Raw genomic sequence first — 19,797 nt, 5'->3', positions numbered from 1 at the left:
TGATAAAAAATAAGCGACGATTCCGGTGAATAAGCGATAAATTAAATGTCGTATAATCTGACAAGGAGTAAAATGGTATGTAGTATAATCATTTTAAATAAATCAAATTTTAAAGGTAGAGTCATATTAAATTAAAAACTTACCTTTTAACACACGATCACAACCCAACACGCCCCTTTGCCATCTTTGGTCACAATTTATAGGGCGTGTTCGGCAAAATATAGCTGTGAAGGTAGCTGTAGCTGTGGAGGCAGCTGTTAGCTGTGTAGGTAGCTGTTAGCTGTCAACAAGCTGTTAGCTGTGAAGATAAATAATTTAGATATGAGTGTTCGGTAAAGTAGTGGTTGACTAGCTGTTACATATAAAAATTAATATTTTATTTTTAAAACTATAGATTAAATTTTCAACAGCTACTTGAAAAACTACCTCTAATTTCAAAAGCTAATGTTTCTAACTTTTCACAAAAGCTACCTCCACCACTAAAAGCTACTCTAACCACTACTTTGCCAAACACTCACATTTTTTAGTCAAACCACTAAAAGCTACCTAAAAGCTACTCAAAAGCTAACGCCGAACACGACCATAGTCAATTGATTCCAGTCCGGGTTTTGAAAGCGTTAGTGTCTTCACGCCACCGTAGTAAAGAAGCCTACAAAATATAATTTCCGAATTTGTTTTAAGTTTCTGGGACAATAACACAAATTTCGAGGTTCGTTGAGAAAGGATCCTGACTCCCTGAGAGCCTGACCTTTATTTGCAGTTACAGTCGTCGGCAAATCCACAACTCCGGCGTTGAATTTCATCAAAAACACAAACTTTTCATTGGTATTTTCGCAGCATAGAACAAATTTTAATCCTGAAGCAAATCCAGTAAGCGATTCTACTCTTCAAATCGCTGCTAAATTACTCATCTTTTTCGCTTTTTCTGTGCATAAATTGCCCATTTGATGCAATTTGATTGATTGGTATAGTTTAGGTTTAACATTTTTCATGATTTCTATCATTGTTGAATCAAATATTAGTTTATTTGCCCTAATGTTGTGAGGGTTTGAAACTTTGAATCGAAGAACAATAACAAGAACAAGAACAAGAACAAATTTTGTGACATGGGTGATATTTATAATTTCAATTATACTTCAAGATTAGTTCCTCCTTTATCAAAATCGCAATACCCAGAAAGCATACAGCGTGGAAATCAAGGGAAAAGTAGTTTCCCAACTTACCTTGATGTTCCTTATGTGACCCCTAGAACTAGAATTCTATGTGATATTATATATGGAACCCCGGTATCAGATATCGAAGCTGCGTTGATTAGCAGTGCCATCACCCCTAGCCCTGAGCTTGTCGAGGAGGTGCTTAAGCTCTCCTATGGTAGCCCTGATGCTGCTGTGAGCTTCTTTCGTTGGGCGGGGCTTGCTCATAAACCGTCGGTTTATGCTTGGAATTTGATGGTTGATTTGCTAGGGAAGAATAAGATGTTTGATCAATTATGGGCTGCTATTAGGTCTATGAAGGAAGAGGGGTTAATTTCCCTTCCCACCTTTGTGTCTGTTTTTGGGAACTATTGTGCGGTTGGGAAATTTGATGATGCTGTTATGACCTTCGATGTGATGGAGAAGTATGGGGTTGAGCCCGATGTGGTTGCAGTGAACTCCTTGTTGAGTGCTATTTGTCGAGAGAAGGATCAAACTCAAAGGGCTTACAATTTCTTTGACAAAATTAAGGTGAAGGTTCCACCGGATGGGGATACCTTTGCTATTTTGTTAGAGGGTTGGGAAAAAGAGGGCAATGTTTCCAAGGCTAAGACCACGTTTGGGGAGATGGTGGTTCGTGTTGGTTGGGATGAGAAGAACATGGCGGCTTACAATGCATTTTTGATGACTCTTGTTCGTGGATCACAAGTTGATGAAGCTGTCAAGTTTCTCAAAGTGATGAAAGGGAAAGGCTGCTTACCAGGTTTGAAATTCTTTACCAATGCTCTTGATATTCTAGTTAAGCAGAATGATTCAACCCATGCTGTACCTTTGTGGGATACAATGGTGAGTAGTGGCATAATGCCCAATTTGATTACATTTAATGCCATGATTGGCCTGCTGTGCAACAACAATGATGTAGACAATGCATTCCGCTTTCTTGATGAGATGCCATTTTATGGAGTCTTCCCCGACTTGCTAACTTATAATATGATCTTCGAATGTCTGGTAAAGAACAAGAAGGTTCGTGAGGTGGCCAGCTTTTTCAAAGAGATGACAAAGAATGAAGTCCTTCCTACAGTGGCTAATTGTGCTGCAGCTATCGAGATGCTATTTGAACGTGATGATCCAGAGACAGGGGTTGAGATTTGGAACTTTGTTCTTGCTAATAGAGTGATGCCTGTTGATGAATGTGCTAATGTGCTCCTCATGGGGCTGTGTAAGGTTCGTCGTTTCTCAGAGTTGAAGAGGTCTGCCTATGATATGCTGGATCAGAGGATCATTATATATGAATCCACGATGAGGACATTGCAAAAGATCTTCTACAAAGAGGGCAGGAGTACAAGAGATACTTACGACAGCCTTGAGAGGAGGTGGAAAGCTTCATACTTAAGATAGCCTTGAGAGGAGGTGGAAAGCTTCGTACAAGTGTTGACACTTTATCCTCTTTTGTTGACACTTTATCCTCTTTCTCTCTCTCTCTCTCTCTCTCTCTCTCTCTCTCTCTCTCTCTCTCTCTGCCATCCCCCTTCTGTTATTCTATCAAGCAGCGTATTAGTGGTTCTTCTCCATTTTATATGCAGTTGCAGCTGTAATTGAAAAGGCTTTTTTGATATAAGGTTATTTCTTTTGTTTATTACTTTGGCAAAACTTTCCTGCCTTGCTCCCCCTTATTATTTTTTTCGTCCTTTTTCTATTCAAATTCCACTCGCGAACACTGAAAGGTATACGTTAACGTACGTTTACAATTGCCTTCTGCTCCTCAGTCATGCTGTTCATTTCAACTATTCTGTCTTGAACATACCTTTCCTTAGCTACAGATAGTGTACTCTGTAGTAATGTTCCCTGGTGAAAGCATGTGTTATATGTTTGCTGTTGCCAGTCAGCTGTGCAGATTTTTTAAACTCTTTGTATTATCTGCATCAACCCTCCTGCTTTTTAGCCTCCAAGGTGTCTTCTGTGAAAGAAAACAAATGTTCTGTAGTACACTCCTTAAGACTTTTCCTTATGACTTGTGGAGTCTGGATGTCATTATTCCAAGTCCGGAACAACTTATTGTAATGTAGGAGCTAAGTGCACTCGCAAAATTTACTGAAGATGCCTACTGAAGATTCCGAAGCTTGCTAATCACCATCGTTCTCCCACTGTTTGAGTTGATGGTTCCAAGTCTTTCAACTGCCTAAGCTGCCCAAAGTATTTTTTTCCCGAGGACTCACTTATTTAGGAAGCATTTTTTCCTGGTTGCTGCGTTTCCTGGACTGGAGAATTCATTTAAACCCTATCAATTGAGGTACGCTCCCTTCATCATAATATCTCAAAGTTGGTTGAATCTTCTTTCCTTCTAGATAGGGAGGAAAGCCAAACAGTGAGGTTGAAGGCCATCTTGATGCTACAGGTGGATGATATTTTGCTGTCCTTGATGGAAAGCCCTGTTCAAATGCTAGGAGGTTTCTCCTTAATTTTGAAGCCCAGACCCAAGCTAGGAGATGAGAGCATCTCGATCTTCCTTTGTCATGCTGCTGCTGTCTTTTAATCTGGCGTTGCCTCCTTTATCTAGAAGATGAGAAATTCTGCTACCTCCCTCGTCATATATAGTAACTTTTGTGAACTCTGTAATGCTTCTACGTTCTTTAATTTTGCATCAAAGAGACATGAAGTTTCTTAATGCTTCGTTGCAGCTATAGTTGGTGATCTTTTGACCCTTATTTTCACTTTACCATGCTGTCAAGGGCTCAAGGCTGATTAAAATTCTTAGTTCCTCTTTTGTTTTTTTCTTTTTCAGAAAATATTTTTTTCTTTTTGATTAAAATTCTTAGTCCCTCTTTTGTTTTTTTTCTTATTCAGAAATATTCTTGATTTTTGATCCTGTTCGGCACATGGGCGGTTGAAGTATAGAATCATATTGCTTGTCTATCATAGCTTCTCTGTGATTGTTTTGGATTTTTTCCTTACAATATTTTTTTTTTTTAATTTCCTCTTTCTGCATCTATGCCTATTGGACTTGCCAATGTCATAAATGTAATGTTTTCAACATTTGTTTGTGATGATTCTTTTCTTTTGCTATGGTTGATTCAATGTACAAAAAACCCAAGACACACAAATGCAATAGGGATCCTATTACGTCTAGGCGCTCCTTGGGTGGGCTTTGGTGTGCCTAATTGAAGTGAGACTGCACTGTATAATTTTTTTAAAAAAATTGACTGATGTGCACCTCCATAATTTGTTTCATCAAAATGCTGATTATGTTTGGCGGCTTATTGTTTAGTAATTAGTCCACTTCATACAGACATAAATCACTTGATGCTTAAAACTTCTCACATTTTCTTGTATAGCTTAAGTTTCTTACCATCTTGAGTTCTAGGAATTCTATCTTGTGATTTGGAGATCTTTCTTTCTACCAGTCATGATTCTCACGACTTATGTGTGTTCTGTGGACTTGTTCATGAAAGATATTAATAGTACAGTAAAGTCTGTGTTGACAACATTTAGAAAATAGTAAATTTATCCTTGAAATGTCACATATGAACTTCTTGGTAATGCATTTCCACCAGCAAATTGTTTTGGCCCTTTTGGGGACAATTTTTATTAATTGAGAGTGTGGGAAAGTAAATTCATTTCAAGGAGAGCTTGATATTCCTGTCTGTGTGGCATAGTCGGACGAACAACTTTCCTAGAAAAGTTCACTTTCACCTGTAGCACTTCTAGGTTTATATCTCCAATATTCTAGGTGATAGACCATTGTTACCTGATTCAGCATTATTAGATCAGGCCCAGGTAGATAATTTGATAGCATTGATATCTAGTAGGCTGGTTTTATTAAATTAGGCCAATGTGTACAGCATTCATGTATTAATTCGCCCTTTTTGACTTGTAGCTTCCTGGAAGATTAGGGAATAGGGAATTAGGTAGCTATGTAATACTGTAAGAATTCTTAAAACACTCACCACTGTTCATTTGCCTCCCATCTAGTTTCACAATATCTTGATTTGTTGTGCTTTCCTCATGCAAATTTCAACTATAAGTTGAGATAGTCTACACTAGATGAGGAGTCATGTTGATTTGGTGACAATAGTGTATGGTGTTTTCCGTTGATATTGTTTTAGTAGATGAGTCTAGCGCAGGTAATGATTCTAAGTCATTAATTGTAGGTAAGGGTTGAAAACCTGAGGATTGATCTTGAATTGTAGAAAAAAAATATATTTGGAGTAAAACTTGAGGATTGATCTTGAATTGTGCACGGAGGAAAGTGTGGGTGCCTTTACTAAGACTGTTGCTTAACAATGAATTATTGCTAGTGTTCATCTCTTAACATTGTGTTAATGGTTCTTTAATAACGGTTGCACTGGACTGTTATACCTTGCAGTTGCTTCTACTATGACTCTGTAAGTAACCATATACTGCTAGGTAGATATAAATGTGGGGCTAGGTAGATATAAATGTGGGGTGTAGAACCTCAAGTGTTTTTTCTCTCTCTCTCTCTCTCTTTAGATTTGTTTTATTGGTTGTTACATAAGCTTTTCTGGTGTTACTTATTTCTGGCTTCTTTCTTTATTTTTTCCCCTGTTGAGTCCTTGTCTTTTAAGCTCATATGCTTAATGTCCTAACAAATACTATGTCTGTTTCTGAAAGCTCTTAACACTTGTCGTTTTCGTCCGTTTTTTAATGTTCTTTACATTTTCACTTTATTTCATTTTTGGCAAACTCCTTTTACTACAATATTTACACCTTTCCAATCACTCTCTTTTACCTTATCCACTTTTTTTTTTTTTTTTTTTTTTTTACGATCTCTCTACCTTTTTCTTACACCCATTCACCACATCAACACCATCACTCTAATAGTAGATGTTAAAAACTTTTCTTGTGCAAAAGTTACAAAGACATTTTGACATAGAATAGGGCTGGTGCTGGTGTGAAAGAGACAGTGGAGAAGTGACTCCTCTGAGTCCATAGATTGGTTCTTTTTCGTATTCTAGGAAATTTTCTCAAGCAGATATTGGAAGAGAGACATGCAATACTTATAGCACTCATATAGTCAGCCGTTAACATAGAAGGTATATTGGTTTGTGTTGGTGCGTATATGTCTTGTTTTAAATATTTTTTCGGAATTTAAAAGTTATATCCACTGGCAGAGACAAAGATGGTATGGAAATCGGGAACTCTCACAGGTGATTACAGCATGTCATTGGTTGATATTGCCTCTGTGAATTAACTCCTGCAGGATTTCCTCAGCTATGGGAATGAACATCTGCACTTACATCAAAGGATACTAAGTAGAGAAAGTTATATATGTAAATTTTGAAGGTTTGGTAATTGTTGCTCCAAAGAAGAAGATAAGCATTTTGGCTTGTATAGCAAATTGGATTTTGAGGTATCAACTAAAATGAAGGACAAAGATGTACCAGAGAGTGAAAATTTCATGAATTGACCGTGGTAGTAGGCAATTATAGTTAGCGTTTTACCATTAAACATCGATATGGCTTATTATCTGCCTCCACTTTCTTATTCATTCTGGAGAAGGAGGCCAGTCATTGCATGTAGAACCATGGACAAAGATGTATAGTTGCAGCCTTGCGGGGATACGACTACTTACATCCACCCCCCAGGCCCCCCACCCTTCTTAGAGCCGGAACTTCGTAGAAGCATGGGTTAATCCTGATTTTAATTTGCTACCCTGAAACATCTCCTGTGGCAGATTATCACTATTGATTATCTGTGATTCTAGTGCTAACAAATCTCCTGTGAGTTGTGGATGAAACTGCGTGAGATGTGATTATTGTGGGAGTTGCATCTATCCACTATCCTCCATGTTGGAGCTCACTTCTTCCTTTCCTTACTGTGGTATTTGAGAAGCTTCGGGCTTCTTTGGCTGGAAAAAGGATAAAAGAAGAGAAGATCCCACCTGTGAGAATTCTAGTGCTGTTGTAGGTACGTATGCACAACAGAAGACTCTGAGAATTTCATTAATGCCACCTTGTGATTAGCATGTGTTGATTGTGATTGCACTTGATAAGTCAAATTAAATTTTTGCTGGTGATTAATGATCATAACCAGATTGAATTGTTTCCTCAGGTGGCTGACATATTCTGTAAGACATTTTGTTTTTCGTACATATACTTGGCTGGTAGACTGGCAGTTTTATCTTATAAATGTATTATGTTGGAGTTGCATCAGGCAGCTGTGTGTGTCTGTGTTTATTGTAGCTTCAAGACTAACTGTTGGTAACAGACTTGTATTATGCTCTGCTACCTTCTTTATGCCTCATCAAATTTTCAGCTTCTGTTATACGGGGATTCATAAAGTTTGTATATGACTGTAGAAAGGTACCAAGGTTCCGACTTGCCTGCATCTAATCTTCCCTTAAGTTGCCTTCAGAGCATCTCTGCCTGTGTTATTTGTATTAGCTGTCCTGATAACTCAAGTGTGACAGTGATGAATAACAGGTTTACGCTGTCCTGATAACGTGTTTCTCTCTTTTTATTAGCATTAGCCATTGTTCCTGAAATTTTGCTGTGAAAACTGTAAAATTCAGTTCAGATTTTGAAGTGTGATATCTGATATTCTAGCAATCAAGTAATATAGGTAAGAGTCATTGAATTCCCCTTTGAAGAGTTACATTGAGGTGTAGTGGCCAAGTATCAGCCTATTAGGTGGATAGCGAAACGCCGTAACCCCCATTGCCTTGAATCCTTGTTATATATTGGACATTGCTCCAAGCTAAAGAACAATGAAGTTTAGAACTAGCATCTTATAGTAACGGCAAAGTATAGTGTTGACTGAAGTACTTGTATTAATTAACATTTGACATTTCAACAACTAATTATTATACTTAATATGAAAAAGAATGCTTCTATATCTAGAAAGATGTTCTATGTCTGTTCTTTTTAGTTCTACCTATTTTAAAAATATTTGCTTTTGAGTACATATGAATGGTAAAGTACACCTTATTTATGAAACTAATGATGATTTAAACTAATAATACAACGTCTGAGATGATTATCACACTAAGTTATATATATATGATTGATCAAAAGCAATAAGAAACGTTTAATTGGAAACCCCAATAACTTTAATTGGGAACCCCTAAAAGTAAAATTGTGAAAAAAAAAGGAAAAAAAACCGTCAAATTTACCTTGAATTGGTCTTCAGTCGGTGGGAGTTGTTGCTTGCATAAATTAAGAGCCAATGTAAATGAAAAAAAAGATAAGTTTAAAGGAAACAGAAATAAGGGAAAGAGAAAAGAGAGGAGAGAGAAAGAAAGGAAACCAGCCATACATATGAAATAGAAACGTGGGAGGGGGATGAAAGAGAAGGGTGAATTTTTAATGTTCTAATCTGAGCCGTTGGTGGTTACTAAAATCTAAGGGTGGAGATTTCTTTTCTCATTTCTTATTTCTCATTCTAGCAAATCCCTATATATAAGAAATAAGAAATAAGAAATGAGAAAAGAAATCTCCACCCTTAGATTTTAGTAACCACCAACGGCTCAGATTAGAACATTAAAAATTCACCCTTCTCTTTCATCCCCCTCCCACGTTTCTATTTCAGTTCCTTTTTTTTCAATAAGCTCTTCATTCTCCTTTAATTGATCAATTGACCAAAAAATTATGTGATCGGCAAAAAGGACAAAAATTGCACCTTTACAATAGTATTATCTTGCTGCTTTGACCAACAATTTCAATCACAATTGAGGTATGGACTGGTATTTGTTTTTTTTATTTTTTTAATAATACCTAGACTTGATAATTGTTGGCTTGAATAATTCTTGTTCGTTTGTTTGCATTTTTTTTTTTTATTAATATCAAATCAAGTGGTTAACTAGATAGTACATGATTTTGGGGTTTTCTTTGATTGATTATTGTCTTTGTGTGTTTATATGGAATAGGTACATACATTCAATTTTTATTTCATTAATAAAAAATGCTTAAAATTTCATACTCTGTAGTATCTAACAATAGCACACCATTAATGTATTTTTTAATTACATCATCAATTATAATATCTTTTACTTATTCGATACATGTTTATTGTTACCCCTTATGAAGGCAATCAAGGCAATGGATAATGTCAGGCCATCACTAGGAATGATATTTAATAACTTAGATGAAGGAGCAGAATTTTACAAACGGTATGCACATAATATTGGTTTTAGCGTTAGGTCTTCGACGGAGGTGAAAGATAAGAAGACTGGTTTTGTTATATGGAAATATTTTTTGTGTTCTAAAGAAGGTTATAATCAACCTACAAATCAATCTATGAATGGGGGTAAATCTAAAAGGTTGAAAGAAACAAGAGAAGGGTGTGGTGCCAAAATCAAAATCAAGCGAACGGAAGAGGGTAAATATGAGATTAAGGAGCTTGTTGAGCACCATACCCATGCACTTGCAACTCCTACAAAGAGACACCTTTTGAGATCGGCAAGAAAGGTTAATTCTATGCATAAGGCTGTTTTATTCACATGTAGTCGAGCCAATATAGGACCTGCCAAAGCATATCAGTTGATTAAACATCAAGTTGGAGGATATGATAAAGTTGGATGTACGTAAAAAGACCTTCAAAATTATCAAACAGGACTTAAAATTATGATCAGTGATTATGATGCACAGATGTTTAAAGAGAATTTTGAAAGAAAAAAAGAACTTGATCCTTCTTATTATTTTGCATATGAGGTAGATGATGAACATCGGTTAAAGTATTTTTTTCTGGGCTGATGGCATTGGGAGAAAAAATTATGCCACTTTCGGTGATATTGTCTCTTTTGATACGACATATGGAACAAATAAATACTCAATGATATTTGCTCCATTTACCGGAAGAAATCATCATAGACAATGCATTACATTTGGTGCTGCATTTTTGTGTGATGAGAAAACTGAATCCTTTACTTGGTTGTTTGAGAAGTTCTTAGAAGCAATGGGTGGTCATAAACCTAGATGCATAATCACCGATCAAGATCCAGCAATGAAAGCTGCAATAAAAAATATATTTGATACCTCTTCTCATCGATTTTGCATGTGGCATATTTTAAAAAAAGTTTCTGAGAAGGTAGGTGGAAGTTTTAATAGTAACGAGGATTTTCAAGATAAATTTAAATCATGTGTGTGGCAATCAGAGACTCCAGAGGAATTTGAGCATAGTTGGACACAAGTTGTTAATGAGTTTGAGCTCACAAAAAACGAGTGGTTCTCTTCTATGTACGAGATACGACACTCATGGATACCTGCATACTTCAAAGACTTGTTCTTGGCTGGTTTATTTAGAACAACTTCTATTTCTGAAAGTGAAAATTCGGTATTTGGTAGTCTTACAGATAAGTGGCTCAATTTGGTTGAATTTTGGGTTCGATATGAAAGTATTATCGACAGGCAGAGGCATAACCAAAAAAAATCTAATCATGACACATCACATTCACTTCCTATATTGAAGACAAATCATAGTATAGAAAAGCATGCAAGAGATATTTATACTCATGCAAATTTTTATGTCTTTCAAAAGGAATTTTGGTGTTCTTGTATGTATTGTGGAGTTAAGGAGACCAAAGAGGAAAATGGAAGTATAATATTTGAAGTTCATGACAGTAATCCTTGGAAACCAAAGCAAAGAATTGTATCTTATAATACTTTGGACAATGTGGCTCATTGCTCATGTAAGTTATTTGAACAAGATGGCATTCCATGTCGTCATATTCTTTGTGTTTTCAAGGGCAGAGGAATTGATGCAATACCATCATATTATATTGTTCACAGATGGACTAAAAGTGCAACTTGCTCACTTATATTTGATATGGATACTGTTGTAGATGAAGGTTGTTCTCAAATTCAACTTGCTAATATAGAAATATCTGAGTTATGGAAAGATTTTCATGGTTGTGCAGAATTGGTCGATTATGATATTGATAAAATTCGTGTTTTAAGGAATGGGATCATAGATTTAAAAAAATCTTTGCTCGAGAGTACCAATGTTTGTGTAGATAACAAGACAAATGATTTGGAAGCATATGTGGAGTCTACCATTCCAGTGAAAATTGATATTCATCCACCAAAGCATTCAATAACTAAAGGAAGTGGCAAGAGAATTCCAAGTGGGAAAGAGAAGGCTATTGAAGATAAGCAAAAGCGACAGAGACTCTGTAAATCATGTGGAAAATATGCACAACATGATAGTCGCAATTGCCCTATGAAAGAGGTTTGATTCTCTTCTTTGGTTAGTTATTCCTTATTAACAATATAATTTCTTATTTATGATGTTAGCATTATTTTTTTATTTTTTTTATGTTAAACTATTTTATAACCTTTTGCCCTTACAGGTTGGTGCTTGTGATGCTTATCAAGATATAGGCACTTCAGACGGTGTTGGGTTTAATTTGGCTATTGAATGTTTGCAGAGTTATTCCATTTTTTGTCTCACATGGACATGTAATTGATTTTGTGATTGGGATTGAATGACAGATATATATTTATCTTGAATAATTATTATCTGCATTTCTATTTGGTTCAGCTCCATTTTTACATGCTCCATTGCTATATTGATTTCAGTATATGATTAATGCAATAATGCCAAAACTATAACTCAGGAAACAACAAATTACGACTAACTGATAACCCATGAGGGAATCGAACCCACAACCTTGTGCAAATGCACAATGCTCTACCGTTTGAGCTAATAGGTTTCACAAAATCATTTTTTGTTATCTAATAATATCCGAAAATTCAACTTATGAATGCAAAAAAAAATGATACAACCAAGAGTAACTCTGCCTATTACGTAGTATATATTTTAGATCTCAAAAAAAGGAGCTAATATGTTTCTTATTCCACTAATCAGTAAGCACAACAACCAATATATCAAGGCACTAGGCCACTAACCATTTCCAAGAGTATCATAGGTTTCGTAACAAATGAATCAAAAAACACAAATTTTGGGTAAAAAAGAACAATTTTTAAAAGGGTAATGCTATACATAGCCCTTAGGGCTATATATAAGCATTAAAAACGCTCTAGAAAATTGTATAAAATTAGGAATTCATGACAAAAACACGCGTAGATCGGTGTAATTAGTGTGAATTTGTCATGATTTTCTAAATTTAAACAGTTTTCAAGAGTATTATTAATGCTTATATGTAGCCCTAAGGGCTATGTATAGCATTTTCCTTTTTAAAAACCATAATTAACAAATATTGTAGAATTTGTAAAATAAAAATCAAAAACTTTATTTAATTGCAGATCCCTGAAACTAAAATTATGATTGATCAAAAGCAATAAGAAACGTTTAATTGGAAACCCCAATAACTTTAATTGGGAACCCCAATAACTTTAATTGGGACCCCCAAAAGTAAAATTGTGAAAAAAAAAGGGAAAAAAACCGTCAAATTTACCTTGAATTGGTCTTCAGTCGGTGGGAGTTGTTGCTTGCATAAATTAAGAGCCAATGTAAATGGAAAAAAAGATAAGTTTAAAGGAAACAGAAATAAGGGAAAGAGAAAAGAGAGGAGAGAGAAAGAAAGGAAACCAGCCATACATATGAAATAGAAACGTGGGAGGGGGATGAAAGAGAAGGGTGAATTTTTAATGTTCTAATCTGAGCCGTTGGTGGTTACTAAAATCTAAGGGTGGAGATTTCTTTTCTCATTTCTTATTTCTCATTCTAGCAAATCCCAATATATATATATATATATATATATATATATATATATATATATATATATATATATATATATATATATATATATATATATATATATATAATGACTTACAGTTCTATTTAGGCTAATATAATAGAATTCATTGATATTTTTTTTTTCAATTTAAATTATTTTACTGATCAAGGCTGATATATATTATGGCGAAAGTTGTAATAACAAGATCATTTATTGCTGTTTTGATATTTTTTTGAGGGAATATTGTTGTTTTGATATGATACTACGTACTTTGAATTATTATTTTCCTTGGCTATTTAAATTTATTTATGTATAATTTTTATTTTATACTCCCCCTTTTTTAAATACTTGCTCTATTTCTCCATGCGCGGAGTTTTAGGAGAAATTGTAGAAAATAATAGAATATGGAGGTAGTGGGGTTGGTGGAAGAATTAAAAAATTTAAAAGACAAAAGTAGTGGAGAGAATTGGAGGAGAGAGAATACATGTTGGGCCCATTAGGTGAGAGAAATTAATTAAATATTATAAGAACTTTGTAAAAAAGGAAATAGAGCAAGTATTTAAAAACGGCCGCAAATGAAAAGTGGAGCAAGTTTTTAAAAATGGAGGGATTACATATTTCTTATTGGAAAGAATCATTTTCCTTACCTTTGTACATGTATTTACTTTATCTAGAAAATCCAATGAAGTACTTGCAAAACCAAAAATAGATCTTTTCACATTAAAAGATTTTATAAACATAAAAATTAAAAAAGGACCACACAGTGATATTTTCTAGAGCAAGCATGGTATTTTCTTGTCTTTAGTACTCAAACACTTCAAAAAAAAAAAAAATATGTTGATCAACAACAACAAATAAAGAACAATTTTTTCCCTCCTAAAGTCTAAACCCATATCCTTTAACGTACGATTATTATTTAAAATCATTTTAACAAATAAAAACATACCATAATAAAGATTCCTAAGATCCAAAATATAATATTCTAAAGTAGTCTAACATTCCAACCTACCCTTAATTATACACAAACTTTACCTTGAGGAAAAGAAGATACCTAAACCTTCCCTGCCAATTAAGAGCAGGAACCTCTCATACCTCAATCTTCTTCCTTCTCCTTCCCAAAACATTACTAACATCATCACACCACCATCCCTACATAACTAAATCGCGACGTTGCCTAACATCTCTTCTTTTCTTATAAACGTTGGCTTAATGCCGAACGTTACCAAATTTCCCACCATTCATTTCTCAACCGCCATTCTTTGTCATCAATGCCTTATCACGGCCACGGCCACATCCACCACCACAACCAACGCCGCACCCACCCGTTGATATGGTGTGCAGCCATAATCTGCACCTTTTGCACGGTCATTGTTATTATTTTGGGCATTGTTGTGTTCGTAGGGTACCTTGCCCTACATCCAAGTATACCCTTTGTTAAAGTTACGTATGCACACCTAGATAAATTCGAGTATAGTCAAGCCGGTGTCCTTAACACCGAGATGAACATAGTTTTTCAGGCCGAAAATGATAATACTGGAGCACGCGCTAGCTTTTCGGATTTTACGTACTACCTCAGCTTCCATGATATACAAATTGCTAGGTTGAAAAATCTACCATTCAACGTAGACAAGAATGATAGCGCGATTTTTAACTATGATGTTAAATCGTATTCAATACCATTGGATCCACAACACTCGGCTATAGTAGATCGATCGTTGAAGCAAAATAGAATTTCATTTGATTTAATGGGATATACAAGAACAAGATGGAGGGTTGGACCGATTAAATCGGTCAAATTCTGGTTGCGTTTGAGTTGTGAGCTCAAATTTCAGGGTGATGGGAGTTATACTGCGGATTCTCATTGTAACTCTAAATCAAAATAAAACAGGTTTTTTTTTTTTTTTTTTTTTCTTAGTTTATTCTTTGAAAATTTGTAAACAAAAAATACAAAAATTTTAAAGTAGGTTGGTATAAATTAATTAATGGGTATACTTTTGTGTATACATTTCTTTTCTTAATTTGTTCCATTTTAGAATATATGTTACGTTGCTTAATAGCTTAGCACTTTTTTTTTTTTTTTTTGTCTTTTAATATTTGAAAATGCTCCTCAATTTTATTTATTTATTACTTATTATTACATTTCTAGGAGTTGTTAGAATAGGAGCAATGAAAGATTGAAAGTAGATTGTCTTTGCTTTTAAATTTTTCATTTTTCATTTTTAATAAAGTGATAATAAAGTTCAATATGTAAGAAGAAAACCAAGCCATATTTACCGCTTCACAATTTGAATTCTATTTATGGAGTTTGTGTACACTAGTTAAACACTTCATTTAGTTCCACAATTAACTTTCTTTGTTAATAAGAATATTCAATTGTAGCAAAGTAATAATGGTACATTCCCTCAAAAAAAAAAAAAAAAGTAATAGTGGTACATACATGATACATCAAATTGATATATATTTATAGGTTAAATTTTTTAATGCGCTTAGTTTGAGAACTCGAATGGAAAATAAAAGGTTTCAAATAAATCATGACAAAGTTGTGTGGGAGTACTTTCAATCCTTTTAATTTTTTGAATCAATATTTTGGCATGCTTTTATCCTTAGTGCGGCTCCTTTTTTTTTTTTTTTTTTTTTTTTTTTTTTTTTTTTTTTTTTAATAAACGGGTAACTTTTATTGATACATCACCATTATTACATACAAAAATGGCCCCATATTTTTGTAAGGTATTTTTAATTCAAAATTTGTGTTCTTTGTCTTTTTGTTTTATTTAATTATCAAGTCCTTTATAAATAACAAGTTGATGTCAACATTTTTTTTAATAGAAAATCATCAAAGGGATTATATTAATAAATCATTCAAAGCAACATCCAAAATGCGAGTAGGGATAACATTATTCTCCAATCTCCCTTGTTTGACTAACCTCTTAAGCTTGAAAATGAGTCAAATCCAGCTTTTTCTAATCTATTTTAGCCTTCCTTATTAGCCCAAATCATTTTTGAATATAAAAAAGACTGTTAGCTACAATTTGGTAAAACAATAACTCCAGCGACAATTTAGTAAAAAAAAGTTAACCCTAAGTGACAATATAATTTGGTAAATAAAATTATTTCAGGCGACATTTAACCCAAGAAATACAAAAAAAAAAAAAAAAAAAAAAAAAAAATACAACAAATTACTCACAAATACTTAATTAAGTTCGTTTTTCGTGGTTTTTTACCAACCCTTTTTATAGAAATAACAATTTTAAGAAAAAAAAAAAAAAAAACATACTAAATATCAATTTCACTTAAGTAACATACCCCCTATTAATGAATTTTTCTTAAAAAGGGATAGGAAATAAATTTGGTATCAGGATTTAAAAAAAAAAATTGACATAATAATTCAAAATATTTAAAAGTAAAAATTAATTTCAAAACAAAAAAAAAAATTAAATTATGATTTTTAACGAGTTTGTCGGAAAAATAGATTTTTTTTGTCTAAATGCCGCTGGGTTTTATCGTTTTTACCAAATTTTCGCATATAGTAAGGTTTTTTTTTTTTTTTTTTTTTCCAAATTGTCAACAAAGTAAGTTTTTTTACCAAATTGACGCTATGTGTCTTTTTTATTTACTAATCTGGTCATTTGACATTTAATAGCCCAATACATTTTATTTTCTCCCATTATCCATATCCAACCCAGAAAAACTCAATTAGGGCTCAATAAAGAATGATTGCTTTACATGTCAACAGAGAACTAAACAAATATTTACCTCCGTTTTTTATTTGATACGTATTCCTTTTGATTAAATTTTTATTTAATTGACATGTTTCCTTTTAGGGTAAGCTTTTTATTTTGTATTTACTACATACCTCACTTACTTTATCACATTTTCTCTTACTATCTCCTCTCTTTAATATGTGTATCTAAATTAAACATATTAGGAAGAGAATGAAATCCAAATACTATATCTAAAAAGTAATCGTTATGCAAGTTTAAGACTCCTGTGACACCCCTTCGACTTTTGTGTCACACAAATTAGTAGGGTGAAGGGTCACGGGTGAGTACTGAGTACTGAGTAGTGGATGATACAGTGAGTTTTGTACTTCCTCCGTTTCTATTTAGTTGACGCGTTTGATTTAGGCGCATATATTAAGGAGATGAGAGAGAGTGAGAGAGAATGAAAAAGTAAGTGGGGTAGCTTGTAAATACAAGGTAAAAAAGTTACTCCAAAAGGAAACGTGTCAACTAAAAAAATAACTTCATAAAAAGAAATACGTGTCAACTAAAAAGAAACAGAGGTAGTATTTTATTCTAATTCATCCCCTTATTGTTTGTGGCCAAAATTTATAGGCAACGAACAACATTATTCTTCAAAAGAAATTTGGAGAATTTCTTTTGTGGTCTTTTTGAGTTATTTGTTTTCTTTTGTTGTTCTCCCTGTCAAAAAAAAAAAAACATTATTCTCCAAATTGTGTGACATGCAAATCCCAAGCGTGGTACGCTAGTCTATAGGTGCCGCATTCAAATCTTTCACGTGTATGTCACACGAATTCCTAGATTTGTTTATCTTTTTCGATTCTGATTCTTGACTCATCAACCCATAGAGTCACTTGGGGTTGGGGATTAATCGTTTATTAAACGCACTTTGAAATAAAGATTTCCTTCTAATAGTAAGGATTGTACTTTTAAGGTTGGAGTTTAATTTTCACTAAAAACACTTTAGGGTGGACTTTCTTTACCCTTTTTCTTTCGGAACTCCGGAAAGACTTGTAAGAGCTTCTAGCCCAATAGGATCCTTCTTACTAACCCAAAAAAAAAAAACATGTAGAGCCTTAGGGCCTGTTCTCTTCCGTTGAAATTCAATTCAGTTCAGTTCAGTCAGCTCAGTTCAGTTCAGTTCAGTTCAGTTCAGTTCGGTTCGGTTCAGTTCAGTTCAGCTCTTAATTTACGTCTAATGATATTGCTAATGATATAAAGCCAAATTTCATTCTTTTAAGCTCTTATTACAACGACAACAACAACAACAACAACGACGACAACAACGACAACAACAACAACAACAACAACAACAACAACAACAACAACAACAATAATAATAATAATAATAATAATCAATAAGTAATAAATAATAATAATCATCATCAATAAATAATAATAATAATAATAATAATAATAATAATAATAACAATAATAATTGAAATAATAATACTAATAATAATAATCAATAAATAATAATAATAATAATCATCAATAAATAATAATAATAATAATAATAATAATAATAATCAATAAATAATAATAATAATAATAATAATAATCAATAATTAACAATAATAATAATAATAATAATATTAATAATAATATGTACATTTGTATATACACATATGTATAGTAATAAATAATCAATAAATAATCAAAGATCACTAATCCGTAGTTAAAAATCACTAATTAATAAGTTCAGTTCAGTTCAGTTCAGTCAATCGGAACAGACCCTTAGTGAGATAATATGAGACCTCTAAATTAGTTATTCAATTAATTTAACGTTTAAAAACAAAATAAACTTGAGGTTCTACCTTTTGACCAAAGTGAAAGGCACAGTGGCTACACTCTTGAGGAGTTGAGGGTGATTCCATTCAACTTATGTATATTGAAGTTCTATTTATAACTAGGCAAACTAGCCTTTTGGTCGTTCCATATACGAGTTATTATTTCTTAAATTATGCAAGTTACGAAATGTCTACAATGTTTAATCGTTTAATATTATAGTATAATCTATATTTAAGTTAGTGGGAATATGAAAGACTTAATGTTATTTATTTATTTATTTGAACGGGCTTAATGTAAATTATATGTAATGAAATAAATTTTATCTATGATTTTAATATAAATGTGTAATAAACGAGAAAGTATTGGGTACGTCAAGCCATATCAAAGAATTCTTGCGGCAAGTATATATGATATATTGATATGTAGTATTTGATAAAGAATATGTATTATTTGATAGAGGATATGTGTTATTTGTTAGTGGATATGTAAAGTTTGTTGGAAGATGTATATTATTTGTTATAAGATATGTACTATTTGTTAGAGGATATATAGTTTTTGATAGTAGGAAATGTACAATTTATCTAGGATACGTAAGGTTTGTTAGAGGATTGAATATGATGTAGTATGTAGTGAAGTATAGGTGTCATTTGATAGAGAATACGTACAGTTTATTAGAGGATATGTAGTATTTGAGGAGGATAATATTTGATAGAGTATGCGTAAAATCCGTTATAGGATATATATTACTTGTTGCCGCACGAATTCTTTGGTGCGGCTTGCCACACCAAATACTTTATGTTAATAAAATAATAGGAAGAAAAGAATTTAAATGGTGAATGTGATATGTTGCGCTATTGGTTTATGTTATTATATATACAAGAGTATAGATAGGGGGAAAAAAAGCTAAATGGTGAGTGTGAGTGTGTGACATATCGCGCTATTGGTTTATGTAAGGGGGTGCTAAATACCGTCCTCCAAATTTATCACCATCGCCATCATTTCAAGCAAACTGACAATCCTGCCCTTACTAGTTTTTCCCAATTTCTTTCTCTAACATTAGAACATCAACCACAATCGTATCAACCACTACCTTTTACACCAGACAGCCACAAACGACGGCGAAAGTCGACGAGAAATCGAAAGTGATCGAGGTGGCTCGACGAATTACGAACCGGTGACGCATCCTCGCGTTTTCAGCAAGTACGACATTTTTCCGATGGTTGTAATTCGAAATATTGACCGGCAAAACTGGCTGATGACGATCAACCAGAGTCAAAATCTGGTTAACCATTACAATAACCGTTTTTGGGCTGCGATTGTTGTCCACGGTAACCGGTTTTGGCCTCCGATTACCGTGCCATAATCGGAGATGGAAACCGGTTACCGTCCACGGCAACCGGTTTTGACCTCCGGCTACCAT

The 19,797-nt window shown here is 33.6% G+C and overlaps 4 protein-coding genes across 4 annotated transcripts; all 4 read left to right on the top strand.

Annotated features, from left to right (window-relative positions):
* The first annotated feature begins 600 nt into the window (after positions 1-600).
* LOC145583039 (uncharacterized) lies at positions 601-2,832 on the top strand. The gene has a single exon (XM_081640154.1). It carries the CDS (start codon positions 1,107-1,109, stop codon positions 2,589-2,591), a length of 1,485 nt encoding a protein of 494 aa, XP_081496280.1. The 5' UTR covers positions 601-1,106; the 3' UTR covers positions 2,592-2,832.
* A 6,415-nt stretch (positions 2,833-9,247) lies between these two features.
* LOC145568441 (protein FAR1-RELATED SEQUENCE 5-like) lies at positions 9,248-9,736 on the top strand. Its single transcript, XM_081627865.1, has one exon. The coding sequence runs from the start codon at positions 9,248-9,250 to the stop codon at positions 9,734-9,736; it is 489 nt and encodes a 162-aa protein (XP_081483991.1).
* A 244-nt stretch (positions 9,737-9,980) lies between these two features.
* Positions 9,981-11,719, top strand: LOC145568430 (protein FAR1-RELATED SEQUENCE 5-like). Its single transcript, XM_081627855.1, has 3 exons — positions 9,981-11,375; positions 11,497-11,605; positions 11,688-11,719. Exons 1-3 carry the CDS (start codon positions 9,981-9,983, stop codon positions 11,717-11,719), a joined length of 1,536 nt encoding a protein of 511 aa, XP_081483981.1.
* Positions 11,720-13,963: 2,244 nt separating this feature from the next.
* LOC145583033 (uncharacterized) lies at positions 13,964-15,072 on the top strand. The gene has a single exon (XM_081640143.1). The coding sequence runs from the start codon at positions 14,115-14,117 to the stop codon at positions 14,727-14,729; it is 615 nt and encodes a 204-aa protein (XP_081496269.1). The 5' UTR covers positions 13,964-14,114; the 3' UTR covers positions 14,730-15,072.
* The last annotated feature ends 4,725 nt before the right edge of the window (positions 15,073-19,797 follow it).

The sequence above is a fragment of the Chenopodium album genome, chromosome 2 (assembly GCF_948465745.1).
Source record: "Chenopodium album chromosome 2, dcCheAlbu1.1, whole genome shotgun sequence".
Classification (NCBI taxonomy): domain Eukaryota; kingdom Viridiplantae; phylum Streptophyta; class Magnoliopsida; order Caryophyllales; family Amaranthaceae; genus Chenopodium; species Chenopodium album.
Note: the sequence above shows the minus strand (reverse complement) of the source record. Positions and strands in the feature narration are given on the sequence as shown.

Bases quoted from the DNA above. Each gene is read 5' to 3' on its own strand.
- LOC145568441 (XM_081627865.1), top strand. From the start codon at position 9,248: ATGGATAATGTCAGGCCATCACTAGGAATGATATTTAATAACTTAGAT.
- LOC145583039 (XM_081640154.1), top strand. From the start codon at position 1,107: ATGGGTGATATTTATAATTTCAATTATACTTCAAGATTAGTTCCTCCT.
- LOC145568430 (XM_081627855.1), top strand. From the start codon at position 9,981: ATGATATTTGCTCCATTTACCGGAAGAAATCATCATAGACAATGCATT. The intron at 11,376-11,496 runs GTTTGATTCTCT...TTGCCCTTACAG, and splicing joins GCAATTGCCCTATGAAAGAG to GTTGGTGCTTGTGATGCTTA. The intron at 11,606-11,687 runs GTAATTGATTTT...TATTTGGTTCAG, and splicing joins TTTTTGTCTCACATGGACAT to CTCCATTTTTACATGCTCCA.
- LOC145583033 (XM_081640143.1), top strand. From the start codon at position 14,115: ATGCCTTATCACGGCCACGGCCACATCCACCACCACAACCAACGCCGC.